Source organism: Cervus elaphus, chromosome X, assembly GCF_910594005.1.
Source record: "Cervus elaphus chromosome X, mCerEla1.1, whole genome shotgun sequence".
Taxonomy (NCBI): domain Eukaryota; kingdom Metazoa; phylum Chordata; class Mammalia; order Artiodactyla; family Cervidae; genus Cervus; species Cervus elaphus.
The window spans coordinates 112,030,248-112,046,723 of NC_057848.1; the positions used below are offsets into that span (position 1 = coordinate 112,030,248).

Sequence of the window (16,476 nt, forward strand, 5' to 3'; positions counted from 1 at the left end):
CAGAGAATGTTCACTTACAAAAATGCTAGAAGGAATCTGGGAAATAGCTCCTGCTGGGATCTAGTTCTGCAGCTGGTGGTCTTTGCTTCTCTGCAACCAGGTGTAGGCAAGTGCACTTCTCATCTTTGCACCCTTATAGAAAATTGGCCCAGAGAGAAGCATGCACAAAATGACCCCTGGACTAAGAGGATGACTTTAGAGTACTGCATTCCTTCTCTGGATTTCCTTACTTTAACAGAGCACTTCATGATGCAAAAGCCCAGAGACTTTTGTACATATAAAGTTACCCTGTGTAGTCTTAGATGGAAGAATACACACATTTTTTTAGTGACACTCAAATTGTTGACAGGATGAACTAAGAGCGGGGAGAGAGAGTTATGGGAGGGGGAAATTTCCATTAAAGGATGGACATGAAATGAACAAATCAATTTACCTCTTTAGGCATATGCCTACTCATTGTATCCAAGGAAATCTGTATTAAATGGCTTCTAAATCACTTTTAGCCAAGACAAATGTTTAAGGCCTATGTGCATTCTATTCCCAATAATGGCCCACATACCAGGTAGTAGTGCTGGCCAGCGATTCGAGTCACTGCCAGAAGCTTTGGGATCTCCTGAGTTTGTAATTCCAGAGCTTCTCACCTAGACAATTGCCTTCTATTACCACTGCCAAGCGTGTTCTCTCGGGGTCATCCCTTGGATGACACTGAAGTGGGTGCTGTTCCCCACCATACACATGCCTTGTAATTGGGTAAATCACTAGCCTACTTGCTGTTCCCCCAGATATGATGTGTTCTTTCATGCCTTTGAGACCTGCCAGTTCTCTTTGCTAGAATGTTAATCCCCCTTTTTCCCCCTCATCCTTCAAAGTCCAGGTTAGATAATATTTTCTCTGAGATGTGGTACCTCACTCCCCAGGGAGAACTACTTGTTCTTTCTCTGTGCTCTCCCAGCACCCTGCTCATGCTTCTATGATTGAATTTTTAAATACTATAATGCAATTATTTGTGTGTTCTTCCATGATTCCAACTACACTGGAAGATTTTAGAGGGCAGAAACCATTTATCTTCATCTCTGTATCTCAGCTGATGCTTATTCACTGTCTAGTGAATGAGTGAGTAGGAAAAAACCCCTAATAGTTATCATTACAAAGTACTCTTGAGGCTACCTATTAAGAAAAAAACAAGTCACCCCTGGACTCGTGTTAGGAGCAGAGGGTGTCATTGTCCAGGCCAGGGGAGCTTTCTAGGTTTGTTAAAATTTCTGTCTTAAAGGGATCTGACAAGAAAAGAAAACTGCACACTTGAAAGTCAAATTTACTTTCTTAAAAGACAGAATAGCTCGGTGAATGCCCAGGCCCCACAGAGAAATGTTTCTTCACTGACTCCAGTTCTCTGACTGTTTCCCAATTTTGCTCAGCTCAGGTCCTCAGGGGCCAGGCCATTCCTCAGCCTCTATCCAACAGGGACACAAGTTTCCCATGTGAGCCATGGCACCTCAAGCCACTGGAGTACCCTACTGCTCAGAGAAGTGACAGGAGGCAGCTGAAGCCAATGTTTTGGGTCTAATCTGGGGTTGATAATATATTCTATAAAGCTCCAGAAGTGTTAACAGACAGAATTATTTCACTTAGAATATTTTAATGAAAAATCATAAATTTCACTTTATTTTCCTCCCAGGTCAGAACACAAAAACAAATAGGTACTTAAAACTGGTTTCAAAAAAAAAAAAAAAAAAAAACTGGTTTCAAGGTTGGGTTTCTTGGTCTTAAGGAGTGAACCATATTGCCTGGTCCTGTCTTTTAGAACCTATCTATTGTTGGGTTCCTCTTTTCAAGAAGGCAAGCTCTTGTACAAACTCATGGGTCATTCCTACTGCAAGTACACTGGAGACTTACAGACCCAGCAATAGTACAATGGATGCGCTCGACTAGAAGCTTCTTGGAAAAGACAAAAAGGTCAGGGTACTTCTATAGCCAAGTTTTTCCATTATAAAGAATATACTGAAATGCCAGAGCAAGAAATACCTTCCCTGACTACTTGAGAAATAGGCGAGGGATAGCTTTTAGGCCAAAAAAGAGGGTACAGACATCTCTCAGGACATCATTCACACCTGGTCATTGATTTGATAAATGAGGGGGAAAAAAAGGAGAAAAGAGAAGGTCAGGGGAAAGAGTAAGGAAGAATGAAGGAAAGAGAGGTAAATGAATTGTATGGAAGAGGGAGCAAGAAAGAAAAGCAAAAACAACTTTCATAAGTTGCTAAGAAGCAATTCTATCTTTAATAGAGCATCACTGAAAAATGATAGATATTTCTTATTCCCTGGAAGCTATAGTACTCAAGATCACAGGTGACTGAGTAAAACAATGGACAAACAGCACTGAAAGAGTATAAAAATCCTTCTCCCTTGATTTTTTTCTTCTAATTTTAGAAAAGACACGACGGCAATTTTATAAAATCTAGAGATTGACTTACCCTTTTTCTTGTTTTTAACAGGACCTATTAAAAAGAAAAAAAGGAAATTTAAGTCACTTCAAATTAACAGACAGTGTGTATTCTTCAAGATGTTCACAGGAGGAACCACTAAGAAACTGCAAATTTGAGGGAGCCCCAAGCTGAGGGTCAGGTTATTGGCAAGGCATCTAACAACTATCAGACCTCCCCAATCTGTCTCTGACTGTTGTAACAATAAAGTTACAAGGAAGATTCTTTCCTGGGGAGAAAAATTTTTCAGGCTTAATCTTTGGAGTGAGGGAATGAGTACTTCTCCATAAAAATGAAATGTCCAGAAATGCAGACCTCAACAACCTTAGGACGGCATTCCATTAATTATGCAAGTCCTGAGACACACATTCAGGTCAGGAACTGATATGAAATCTCGAGTTGAAGCTTGAAGGAAAAAAGGGTCATTTTCATGGATGGAGCAGAGCAGTAGCAGTTTACTTTTTAGTCCCTTCCTTGCCGTTATTTAAATTGTTAGTTATTCAAGTAGTGCAGCCATAATACATTCACATGGGGGCCACATGAACTCCTACTGTAATTTATCATAAGTTAACAGACACTTTAAAAGAAGTGTCAACAGTTTCACCAACAATGAAATCACAAGCATTTTCTGGGGAATTACTTCTAAAGAAAACAATTCTAATCAATTGAGGGCACTCAGAAAACCCAAGGCTTTTCTCATATAGTTAGGTAACAATCACTCCTCAGACATTACACAGTGTAGCTGTCTCCAGATGTGCAGGCATGTTTTTCCCTACTGGGGACACAATTCACTTCATTCTGTAGGGGGATTTAATTTTCTTTAGATGCAGGTATTTGAAATCTGTTCCAAACTCCCATGAAGACCCTACTGGACCACATTAAACCCCTGTCAGTGCCCTCAGGAGCTCACAAGAAGAACATCAAGCATTTTTTGTGTATTGTTTTATTGACTATAAAACATATTTCCATCTGCCATCTCATTTTACTCTTGCAACAAGCCTGAATGGTCTTTACTAGTAAGAGCTCACTCTATCAAAGATTCTGTCTAAGCAGACTCAATCAGAAGTCAGTAAAGTCTCTTAACTTGGAGGGCTGCCAGTGTGGCCATCAGTCCCTTGAAAACCAATGTCTCTGTAGACTTTCCTGGCAAAATAATTTCATGTGCAACTGTAGGTATTATTATGTGCAGGGAATGTTTATGGTTGGGTTTAGTAACGTGCTGCATTTAAGGTCATGATTCTCCATTCTTCTATCCTCATTTCTTCTCTCTCTCCTCCCAGTTTCTTTACTGTCTATCTTTTATGTTTACAACAGCACTGAGATTGTACACAGAGGTTCTGGCAAGGAAGCACAGCTAGACAGATTTTACTAAATAAGAGGCAGCTTGAGAAGGGCCACCTTCTTGAACAAGAAAGTTTTTTGGGGAAGGATTTACATAGAAAGGCCTAATCCCATCAACCAGCTACCAGCTAACCAGTTGGTTACCTCACCCTGGGAGACCAGTGAGATGACAGCCATTGCAGACACTGCCCTCAGACAGATTGTGTTAGCCCCGGCCAAGCTTCTGACCATTTTGGCTGGTTAAAAGGTTACTACTGTTACACTGTGGGCTTCCCTGATAGCTCAGTTGGTAAAGAATCCGCCTGCAATGCAGGAGACCTCAGTACAATTCCTGGGTGGAGAAGAGCCACTGGAGAAGGGAGAGGCTACCCACTCCAGTTTTTGGGCTTCCCTTGTGGCTCAGCCAGTAAAGAATCCATCTGCAATGTGGGAGATCTGGGTTCAATCCCTGGGTTTGGAAGATCCCCTGGAGAAGGGAACAGCTACCTACTCCAGTATTCTGGCCTGGAGAATTCCATGGACTGTATAATCCATGGGGTCGCCAAGAGTCGGACACGACTGAGCGACTTTAACTTCACTGTTATATCAGACTTTGAAGCAGGCTTTGAGAAAATGATCACCATGCAACCAGTCCTTACTGAGCATGCCTAGGAAGGAAGAACAGTAAATAATGAAACAAGTCTATTCTCAGAGAACTTACAGTTGAATGGGAAAGTACTAAAAGGGGGAGACTTAAGGAAATATACTGGTTAGTTGAGGAAAAAAAATTCCTGGAGGAAGTTTGACCGTACAAGGAAAAGGAGGGAAAGGGAAGTTAAGAATTTTTCATTAACTTCTATTATTTTTATACCAGAAATACCTACTTATTACACATACGTAAATTCATGCACATATACATACATAGAAAAGAGGAGCAAAAAGGAAAAAATAGCTTTAAAAAACTACTCACAAACAACCCTTATTAACACTTTATGCATATCTAGAAATTTTCTATGCATATAAATAGGTATTTTCACAAAATGGGATCTTGTTGCTTGATACCTTTCTTCTATGTCAGTAACTACATTTCTAAATTGTCATTTTAAATTTGGATACATCAGCATTACATAGGTAACTCTGCATTTTTTCTGGTTCTTTCATGATTTCATTTTTTTCCATTTATTTTTATTAGTTGGAGGCTAATTACTTTATAATATTGTAGTGGCTTTTGTCATACATTGACCTGAATCAGCCATGGATTTACATGTGTTCCCCATCCCGTTCCCCCCTTCCACCTCCCTCTTGTGATTTCATTTTTTATATTTAAATCTGGTGTAGATTTGGTATATTGTGTGAGGTAAGTTCAGTTCAGTTCAGTCACTAAGTCGTGTCCGACTCTTTGTGACCCCATGGACTGCAGCATGCCTGGCCTCCCTGTCCATCATCAACTCCCGGAATTTATTCAAACTCATGTCCATTAAGTCCGTGATGCCATCCAACCATCTCATCCTCTGTCATCCCCTTATCCTCCCACCTTCAATCTTTCCCAGCATCAGGGTCTTTTCAAATGAGTCAGTTCTTCACATCAGGTGGCCAAAGTATTGGAGTTTCCGCTCAGCTTTCTTTATAGGCCAACTCTCACATCCATACATGATTACTGGAAAAACCATAGCCTTGACTAGATGGACCTTTCCTGACAAAGTAATGTCTCTGCTTTTTAATATCCTGTCTAGGTTGGTCATAACTTTTCTTCCAAGGAGTAAGCATCTTTTAATTTCATGGCTGCAGTCACCATCTGCAGTGATTTTGGAGCCCCCCAAAATAAAGTCGGCCACTGTTTCCATTGTTTCCCCATCTATTTGCCATGAAGTGATGGGATAAAATTTTAATTTTTATTTTCTGAAATGGCCATGGTGTGAAGAGGGCCGAGAGCTACAGGCACTCAAGGCCCATCTTCCACTTGCTTCTATCTGCTCAGTGTACATTTGGCATATCCCTTGAAAAAAATGAGGATGAAAAAGTATAGACAAGATTATCCTTAGATTGTTAGATTGTATCACACTTTCCATAGGTGCTAGTGAGTAGTACATCATTCAACAATATAGGAAGGAGTTCCATCTTTTTCTAATATAGCTCACCATAGCCAGTAAATAATTCTTATGAGTTTCAACATGGTCCTATAAGTCCTGCTTCATTTTTTAAAATTAAAAAAAATATTTAATTGGAGGAAAATTGTTTCACAATGTTGTATTGGTTTCTGCCACACAACAATGAAAATCAGCCTAATCATACATGTATCACCTCCCTCTTGAGCCTCCCTCCCCTCCCCCCAAGTTCTGGTTCTATATCAACCATTCTCATTTCTTTTGCTCGAGGTCATTGTGGTTTTCCATCTTCTAGAGAGAAAATACCAGAGAGCTAGAACTATTTCATATTAGATATGAATACCTTGACCTAGAGCAAAAGCAGTAACCTCTGCTCATTTCTGTATCTTCTTAGATATGTTGACTTATTTTCTCTATATGCTTCAGAACCTTTTACATGCCTACTCAGAGCACTACTGGTGTCACATGTCTGTTTCCATGGTAGCAGGCTACATTTCTCTATCATTCTAATACCCTTTATTTGGAACCATCATGGTTTCTGCAGGCAAAATCCACAAATACATCAGAGTGGGACAGACAGGTGTGCAGTCGCTGAGATTGCTTTTATAGGAGTAAATTTGAGATTTGACAGGTTTTGATTAATGTGGGCAAGCTATCTGCTCTGATATTAAGAAAACGGAGTCTTGTAACCGCATCAGGGCCGTGGAAGCTGGCAGCAGTCCTAGCCTCAGTCTGGTTTTGATTCAATCACAAACTGATCATAAGGCAAGTGTTCCATTTTCTTCTGATTCTTTAACTTCTAAATTAGGGAATACTTTGTACACTTTGTCTCTATTCTAGCCTAGGATTCTGATGAAGATAAAATGACATTATAATTAAAGTTAACATTTATTGAATATATATGAGCCATGCACTGTGCTAGAATACTTAGCATATCTCATTTAGGTCTTATAACAATCCAGCAAAGTAGGCATTATTATGCTTATCTTATAGATGAAGAGATGGATTAAATTAATTGCACAAAGTCACACAGCTTCTACATATTTTCAGGTAAGTTGAAACTTCAGAAAGATTCATGTTTTTCTAGATGTGCTTTGAAGTTAAAAAAATAAACGTATTGCTGATTCATGTCAATGTATGACAAAACCCACTGAAAAAAAAAAAAAAAAACGTATATACTTCTAACTTCTGGTTCCACACATCAAGTTCTTAGAAGCCATCACTCCCATACTCACAATAAGAAAAATGCTGAACAAACTTAAAATCACTTCTTCTTAGATCCATCAGAGAAGTGAGGTCACAAGGCAAACTGCTGTTCTATAAGATGGAGAGACAGACCAGTGGATAGAGACTTATAGCTGACTAGGAATAGAAGCCTGCACCTGAAGTCAGTATCAGTAACAACACTTTAAAACTATAATCAAAAGATTGCTAGATTCTCAGTGTGGACCAAGTAGATCAAGGGATAAAAGTCCTCAGAAGGTTCAATCTTATGGGGTTCCCCACACTTTCATGTGTTTTACTTTCAAGAGCATTACCAGGTTTTCACTATGAAGACTGGAGAAAAATTCTCTTGTGCTTCTAGCAAGGGGAAAGGAAAGCAGCCATTTTGAAATATATCTGGACCTCTCTATTATCTTTAACAAGGCCTGCCCTCAAGGAAAACTTTTATCAGAGTCTAACTGACTGAGGTTTTACCAGAGGCATACTGACATGGGGGATAGGAAATACCCAACTCAGTTCAGTGCACTTCAGTTGCTCAGTTGTATCTGACTCTTTGGGACCCCATGGACTGCAGCAGGCCAGGCCTCCCTGTCCATCACCAACTCCCAGAGCTTGCTGAAACTCATGTCCATTGAGTCAGTGATGCCATCCAACCATCTCATCCTCTGTCATCCCCTTTTCCTCCTGCCTTCAATCTTTCCCAGCATCAGAGTCTTTTCCAGTGAGTCAGTTCTTTGCATCAATGGCCAAAGTATTGGAGCTTCAGCTTCAGCATCAGTCCTTCCAATGAATATTCAGGATTGATTCCCTTTAGGATATACTGGCTTGATCTCCTTGTAGTCCAAGTCTTTTCCAGTGAGTCAGTTCTTTGCATCAATGGCCAAAGTATTGGAACTTCAGCTTCAGCATCAGTCCTTCCAATGAATATTCAGGATTGATTCCCTTTAGGATATACTGGCTTGATCTCCTTGTAGTCCAAGGGACCTTCAAGAGTCTTCTACAACACCACAGTTCAAAAGCATCCATTCTTCAGTGCTCAGTTTTCTTTATGGTCCAACTCTCACATCCATACATGACTACTAGAAAAATCATAGCTTTGTCGGCAAAGTAATGTTTCTGCTTTTTAATATGCTGTCTAGGTTGGTCACAGCTTTTCTTCCAAGGAGCAAGTGTCTTTTAATTTCATGCCTTCAGTCACCATCTGCAGTGATTTTGGAGCCTCCCAAAATAAAGTCTCTCACTGTTTCCATTGTTTCCCCATCTATTTGTCATAAAGTGATGGGACCAGATGCCATAATCTCTGTTTTTTGAATGTTGAGCTTTAAGCCAACTTTTTCACTCTCCTCTTTCACTTTCATCTAGATGCTGTTTAGTTCTTCTTTGCTTTCTGCCATAAAGGTGAAGGTGGTATCATCTGCATATCTGAGGTTATCGATATTTCTCCTGGCAATCTTGATTCCAGCTTGTGCTTCATCCAGCTGGGCATTTCACTTGATGTACTCTGCATATACGTTCAATAAGCAGGGTGACAATATACAGCCTTGACGTACTCCTTTCTCAATTTGGAACTAGTCCGTTGTTCCATGTCCAGTTCTAACTGTTGCTTCTTGACCTGCATACAGATTCCTCAGGAGGGAGGTAAGGTGGCCTGGTATTTCCATCTCTTGTAGAATTTTCCACAGGTTGTTGTGATCCACCATCAAAGGCTTTGGCATAGTCAATAAAGCAGAAGTAGATGTTTTTCTGGAACTCTCTTGCTTTTTCTATGATCCAACGGATGTTGGCAATTTGATCTCTGGTTCCTCTGCCTTTTCTAAATCCAGCTTGAACATCTACAAGTTCTCTGTTAAAGCCTCGCTTGGACTTACCAAGATGGCGTAGTAAAAGGACGTGCACTCATCTTCTCCTGCAAGAACTCCAAAGTTGCAACTTACTGCTGAACAACCATCTACAGGAGAATGTTGGATCCCACCAAGAAAAGATACCACACTTCCAAGGGCAAAGAAGAAGCCCCAACAAGAAGGTAGAAGGAGCCAAATTGCATTTAGAATCAAACCCCATATCCACCAGGGATGCTTATAGGGCTCAAACAAAACCTTGTGCACACCAGGAACCAGAGACCCCACTGAGACTGAGCCAGACCTGCCTTTGAGTGTTTGAGTGTCTCCTGCGGAGGCACGGGTCAGCAGTGGCCTGCTTCGGGGACAGGGGCTCTGGCTGCAGCAGACCTCAGTCATGCAGTGTGTGGCATAAGCCCTCTTGGAGGAGGTCATCATTAGCCCCACCATAGAGCTGCCGAGCAGATGACCCACAAACTGCAGAACAATTATACCAAAGAAATTCTTGCACTGTTAAGAAAGTTCTAGGACCCATAACAGATTCCCAACCTGGGTATCCAGCAAAGTGACTGAAAACCCCAAGGGAATTTGACTTTGGAGGCCAGTGGGATTTGATTACAGAACTTCCACAGGACTGGGGAAACAGACTCTTCGAGGGTACAAACAAAGCCTTGTGTACACCAGGAGCCAGGAGAAACAGTGTCACCACAAGAGACTGAGCCAGACTTGCCTGTGAGTGTTCAGGAGGTCTCCAGTGGAGGTGTGAGTTGACAGTGGCCTGCTGCAGGGTCAGGGACACTGAACACAATAGTGCATGCACAAGTCCTTTTGAAGGAGGTCATTAACCCTACCATAGTTTGTCCTCATCCAAACAACAGGGAGGGAACACAGCCCCGCCCATCAACAGAAAACTGGATTAAATATTTACTGAGCATGGCCCTAAAAATGATGCTGCTAAAGTGCTGCACTCATTTTGCCAGCAAACTTGGAAAACTCAGCAGTGGCCACAGGACTGGAAAAGGTCAGTATTCATTCCAATCCAAAAGAAAGGCAATGCCAAAGAATGTTCAAACTACCGCACAGTTGCATTCATCTCACACGCTAGCAAAGTAATGCTTAAATTTCTCCAAGCCAGACTTCAACAGAACAACTTCCAGATGTTCAAACTGGATTTAGAAAAGGCAGAGAGGAACCAGAGATCAAACTGCCAATATCCGATGAATCATCAAAAAAGCAAGCGAGTTCCAGAAAAACATTTACTTCTGCTTTATTGACTATGCCAAAGCTTTTAACTGTGTGGATCACAACAAACTATGGAAAATTCTGAAAGATATGGGAAAACCAGACCACCTTATCTGCCTCCTGAGGAATCTGTATGCAGGTCAAGAAGCAACAGTTAGAACCGGACATGGAGAAAGGAGTACGTTAAGGCTGTATATTGTCACCCTGCTTATTGAACTTATATGCAGAGTACATCAAGTGAAATGCCAGGCTGGATGAAGCACAAGGTGGAATCAAGATTGCCGGGAGAAATATCAATAACCTCAGATATGCAGATGATACCACCTTCACTTTTATGGCAGAAAGCAAAGAAGAACTAAACAGCATCTAGATGAAAGTGAAAGAGGAGAGTGAAAAAGTTGGCTTAAAACTCAAAATTCAAAAAATGAAGGTCATGGCATCTGGTCCCATCACTTCATGGCAAATAGATGGGGAAACAATGGAAACGGTGAGAAGACCTTATTTTTGGGGGCTCTAAAATCACCACAGATGGTGACTGAAGGCATGAAATTAAAAGACACTTGCTCCTTGGAAGAAAAGCTGTGACCAACCTAGACAGCATATTAAAAAGCAGAGACATTACTTTGCTGACAAAGTTCCATCTAGTCAAAGCTATAGTTTTTCCAGTAGTCATGTATAGATGTGGACGTTTGAAAGTAAAGAAAGTGAGTGCCAAAGAATTGATGCTTTTGAACTATGGTGTTATAGAAGACTCTTGAGGGTCCCTTGGACTGCAAGGAGATCAATCCAGTCCATCCTAAATGAAATAAGTCCTGAATATTCATTGGAAGGACTGATGCTGAAGCTGAAGCTCCAATACTTTGGCCACATGATGAGAAGAACAGTTCACTGGAAAAGACTCTGATGCTGGGAAAGATTGAAGGCAGGAGCAAAAGGGGATGACAGAAGATGATATGGTTGAATGGCTTCACCGACTTGATGCACATGAGTTTGAGCAAGCTCTGGGAGTTGGTGATGGACAGGGACGCCTGGCATGCTGCAGTCCATGAGGTCACAAAGAGTTGGACACAACTGCCAACTGAACTGAACTGATCACGGCCCCGCCCATCAGAACAATACCCAGTTTTCCCACAGTCAGTCTCTCCCATCAGGAAGCTTCCAGAAGCCTCTTATCCTTATCCATCAGAGGGCAGACAGAATGAAAAGTCAACTCAGGCACACTAAAAGATTGAGACCTAAGATTAATTCATAAGATTAATGAATGATTCCACTCTACTCACACTTTATCATCACATTAACAGCACTCCTGTATAATAATTGTGGACGGTGGCTGTAGCCTGAAATTAAAAGACACTTGCTCCTTGGAAGGAAAGCTATGACAAACCTAGATAGCGTATTAAAAAGCAGAGAGATCATTTTACCAACAAAGGGCCAAATAGCCAAAGCTATGGTTTTCTAGTAGTCATTTATGGATGTGAGAGTTGGACCATAAAGATGGCTGAGCACAGAAGAATTAATGCTTTTGAACTGTGGTGCTGGAGAAGATTCTTGAGTCCCTTGGGCTGCAAGAATATCAAAACCATTTAATCCTAAAGGAAATCAACCCTGAATATTCATTGGAAGCACTGATGCTGAGGCTCCAATACTTTGGCCACCTGATGCTAAGAGCCGACTCATTGGAAAAGAAGTTGATGCTGGGAAAGACTGAAGGCAAAAGGAGAAGGGGGCAGCAGAAGATGAATGGTTAGATAGTCACACTGATTCACTGGACATGAGTTTGAGCAAACTCCAGGAAGTAGTGGATGGGGAGCTTGGCGTGCTGCAGTCCATGGGGTTGCAAAGAGTCAGATGTGACTTAGTGACTGAACAACAATAACAACTAAAAACATTGAAAGTCTTAGACCCTAGTTAAGAAGTTTCTGTGGATAATCAAAGACCACCTGAAGAGACTAATATAAGAACAATGAGACAGTTTTAGCCTCTGACACCATAGCTACAGCAAAGAGTAAACAGAAACTAACTCTTGTTGCTGTTGTTTAGTTGCTAAATCGTGTCTGACTCTTTTTCAACTTCATGGACTGTAGCCTACCAGGTTCCTCTGTCTATGGGATTTCCCAGGCAAGAATACTAGAGTGGGTTGCCATTTAAAGTGCTCTTAAAGATCTCCAGGGAATCTTCCTGACGCAGGGATCGAAACTGTGTCTCCTGCTTGGCAAGCAGATTCTTTACCATTGAGCCACCTAGGAAGCCCAGATTAACTCTTAGTTGAACATAAAACCTTTACACTACTGGCCTACCTAACTCAGTTTCTTTTATCCAGTAAATCATGTCTGGTTTTCAGTCAAAAATTACAAGGCATAGTAAAGGTTAAAAACATAGTCTGGAGTGATAAACCAAGCATCAGAACCAGACTCAGAAATGAAATATTACAACTGATATCACAGAAATACAAAGGAGCATGCCTGTGTGCATGCATGTTAATTCGCTTCAGTTATGTCTGATTCTTTGTGACACTGTGGATTGTAGCCCGCCAGGCTCCTCTGTCCAGGGGATTCTCCAGGCAAGAATACTGGAGTGGGTTGCCATGCCCTCCTCCAGGGGATCTCCCTGACCCAGGGATCGAACCCACGTTTCCTACATTGGCAGGCGGGTTCTTTACCACTGAGCCACCAGTGAAGCCAATGGAATATTACTTGGCCATAAAAAAGAATGGACAACAACACAGATGACCTTGAGGGCATTATTCTAAGTGAAATAAGTCAGACAAAGAAGGTCAAATACCATATGATCTCTCTTATATGTGGAATTAAAAAATAGATAAACAAACCAACCAACCAACCAAGCTCATAGATACAGAGAACAGATTGGTGGCTGCCAGAGGTGAAGGTTCAGGGAGGGGTCGGAGAAATGGGTGAACATTTTTTTAAGTTTAAATAAATTGAATTAAAAAATAAAGTTGGTTATCCAAAACAACAACAACAATAACTCACTATTAGTGAGCTAGTGAACTTGAAGATGTCAATAGAAACTTCATACATGAAATGCAGAGCTAAAAAAGGAATGAAAAAGATGGAATAGCATATCCAAAGACTGTGGTACAATTACAAATGGGGTATATACACATAATGGGAATACCAGAAGAAAGAGAGGAGGGAATAGAGGAAATATTTGAAGTAATATCAAATAAGAGTTTTCTAAAAGTAATGGCAGACACTAAACCTTAGATCTAGGAAACTCAAGAGAATATCAAGCAGGACAAATACCAAAACGCTGACCACTAGGCATATCGTATTCAAACTGCAGAAAATAAAAGACAAAGAGACAATTTTTAAAGAAGGCAGAGGGGTAAAAAAAAAATTACATTGGCTTCTCTTCAGAAACTATTCAAGCAAGAGAGTGCAGTGAAATATTTAAAGTGTTTAAAGAAAAAAAAAAAGCTAGAATTCTGTATCCAGCAAAATTATTCTTCAAAAATGAAGCTGAAATAAAGACTTTTGCAAACAAAAATTGATTAAATTTGTTGCCAGGAGACATGTCTTATAAGAAATGTTAAAAGAAGTTCTTCAGAAAAGGAAAATTATATAGGTCAGAAACTTGGATCTACATAAAGAAAGAATATTAGAGAAGGACTTAATAAAAGTAAAATAAAATCTTTTATTTTACTTATTCTTAATTGATTTAATAGATAATAGTTTACTCAAAATAATAATAGCAAAGATGTATTCAGTGATTATAGCTTATGAATAAGTGAAACAAATAACAGCCGTGCTATAAAGGATACAGGAGAGGAATTGGGAGTACTTTGATATAAGGTACTTGTACTACTTGTGAAGTGGTATAATATTATTTGAAAGTAAACTTGGATAAGTCATAAATGTATATTTCAAACTCTAGGGCAACCACTAAACTTTTTAAAAGTATAATTGATATGAAAGATGAAAGAAAATGGAATCATAGCAATATAAAATGTTTGATTAAAACCAGAGAAGGCAGAAAAAGAGTGGAAGACAGAAAAAGAAAAAAAGAAATGGTCAATGAATACAAAAGTTACAAATATAGTATATACTAACTAGCTATATCAATAATCAATTAAAATAAAAAAAATTTCTTCAGTTCTCTCCTATTATTTACTTATTTATTTGACTGTACTGGGTCTTAGTTGCAGTACCTGAAGTCTTCAATTTTCACTGTGCCATGCTGGATCTTTAGTTGCAGTATGCAGCATCTTTAGTTGCAGCATGCAAACTCTTAGCTGCATCATGTCAGATCTAGTTCCCTGAACAGGGATCAAACCTAAGTCCACTGCACTGGGAACCCAAAGTCTTATCCACTGGACCACCAGGGAAGTCCTTCAATAATCACTTTGAATGGAATAAATATACCAGTTAACAGATAGAAACTGTCAAAGTAGATAAAAAACCAATAACTAACTATTTCTGTAAGAAATACACTTTAAACATAAGACAAAGGCAGATTAAAAGTAAAGGGATGGTGAAAGATACCATGCTAACACTAATCAAAAGCAAGCTAATTTCAGACAAAGTTGACTTCAGAGGAAGGGAAATTATCAGGAGTGAAGAGAGGCATTATATAGTGATAGAGGGGTCAATTTTCCATGACATAAGATCCTTTAATCTTATGGCAAAATCTGATGACTCCACTATTATAGTTGGAGACTTCCCCATCCATTGATCAGTAACTGAAATATCTAGCAGGATAAAATTGGTAAGGATATACTGAGCTGAAGAGCACCATTAAACAACTAGTATCTAACTGACATTTATAAAATACTTCATCCAACAAAAGCAGGATACACAGTCTTCAAGTTCACGTGGAACATTCACTGAGATAAACATTATGTGTCATAAAACATACCTTAGCAAATTTAAAAGCATAGATATCATATTAATTGTACTCTCATATTACAATGGAATTAAACTAGAGATTAGTAACAGAAGGTAGCTGGAAAATTATATGGATTACAACAGGAAAAAAGACCTAAATGATTTCAGAAAATATTTAATCTAAGATTTCACCTCAGGAAACTAGAAAAAGAAGAGCAAATTAAATTCAGAGTAAGCCCAAGAGAAGAAAAATAAAAATCAAAGTAAAAGAAGTGAGATTGAAAACAAGAAAAACAATGAAAAAAAAAAATCAATGAAACCAAAAGCTGGTTCTTTGAAAAGATGAATAATATTGATAAACCCTTACCTAGGCTAACCAAGAAAGGGAGAGAAAAAACACAAATTACTAATATCAGAAAGGAAAGAAGGGCCATTACTACTGATCTAATGTATATTAAAAGGATAATGAAATAATACCATGAACAAATCTGCTCACAAATTTGATAACTTAGATGAAACTGGCTAATTATTTGAAAGATACAATCTATCAAGACTCATATAAGGAAAAATATATAATCTGAAAATATAATTTATAAATGATAACTCATCTACATATTAAAGAAATTGACTATATAATCTGAACAGGCCTATATAAATTAAAGAACTTTAATCAACAATTAATAACCTTTTAAAACAGAAAGTACCAGGTCCAGATGGTTTCGTTGGTGAATTTTACCATTTAGGGAAGAAATTATAACAATTCTCTACAACCTCTTGCAGAAAATAGAACCCGATGGAACACTTTCTAGCTCATTCCATGAAGCTAGAATTATCCTAATACCAAAGTCAAATATATTAAAAGAAAGGAAAACTACAGACCAACATCTCATTGAAAATCCTCAACAAAATATTAGCAAGTCAAACTCAACAATGTTACAAAAATTATACAGCACAACTAAGTGGTATTTATTCCTGGTACACAAGGCTGATTTAATATCCAAAAACTAACTTAATCCATCATACAGCAACATGCTTAAGAAGAAAAACCATACGATCATTATCAATAGATGCAGAAAAATAATTTCAAATCCAAGATCCATTCGTGATAAGAGCTCTTGTCAAATTAGGAGAAGAGAGAAACTTGATCAATTTGATAAAAAAATCTACAAAATCTATAGCTAATATCATACTTATACTGAGAAACTAGATGATTTTGCTCTAAGACTGAGAATGAGGCAAGGATGTCCTGTCTGACCACTCCTATTTGACATCACACTGGAGCTCCCAGCTAATGCAATAAGGTAAGACAAGAAAGAAAAGGCATAAAACAGGCACATGAAAAGATGCTCAACATCACTAATTATTAGAGAAATACAAATCAAAACTAAGAGACATCACCTCACACCAGTCCAAATGGCTGT

The 16,476-nt window shown here is 39.2% G+C and overlaps 1 protein-coding gene across 4 annotated transcripts in view; it reads right to left on the minus strand.

Moving 5' to 3' along the window:
• The window catches only part of EDA (ectodysplasin A), a 361,762-nt gene that overhangs the window by 14,392 nt on the left and 330,894 nt on the right, over positions 1–16,476 (minus strand). For all 4 annotated transcript variants that reach the window (XM_043896912.1, XM_043896911.1, XM_043896910.1 and 1 more), the window contains exon 3: positions 2,474–2,497. In XM_043896912.1, coding sequence (XP_043752847.1) covers positions 2,474–2,497 — 24 coding nt within the window. The remainder of the gene's footprint in view (positions 1–2,473; positions 2,498–16,476) is intronic.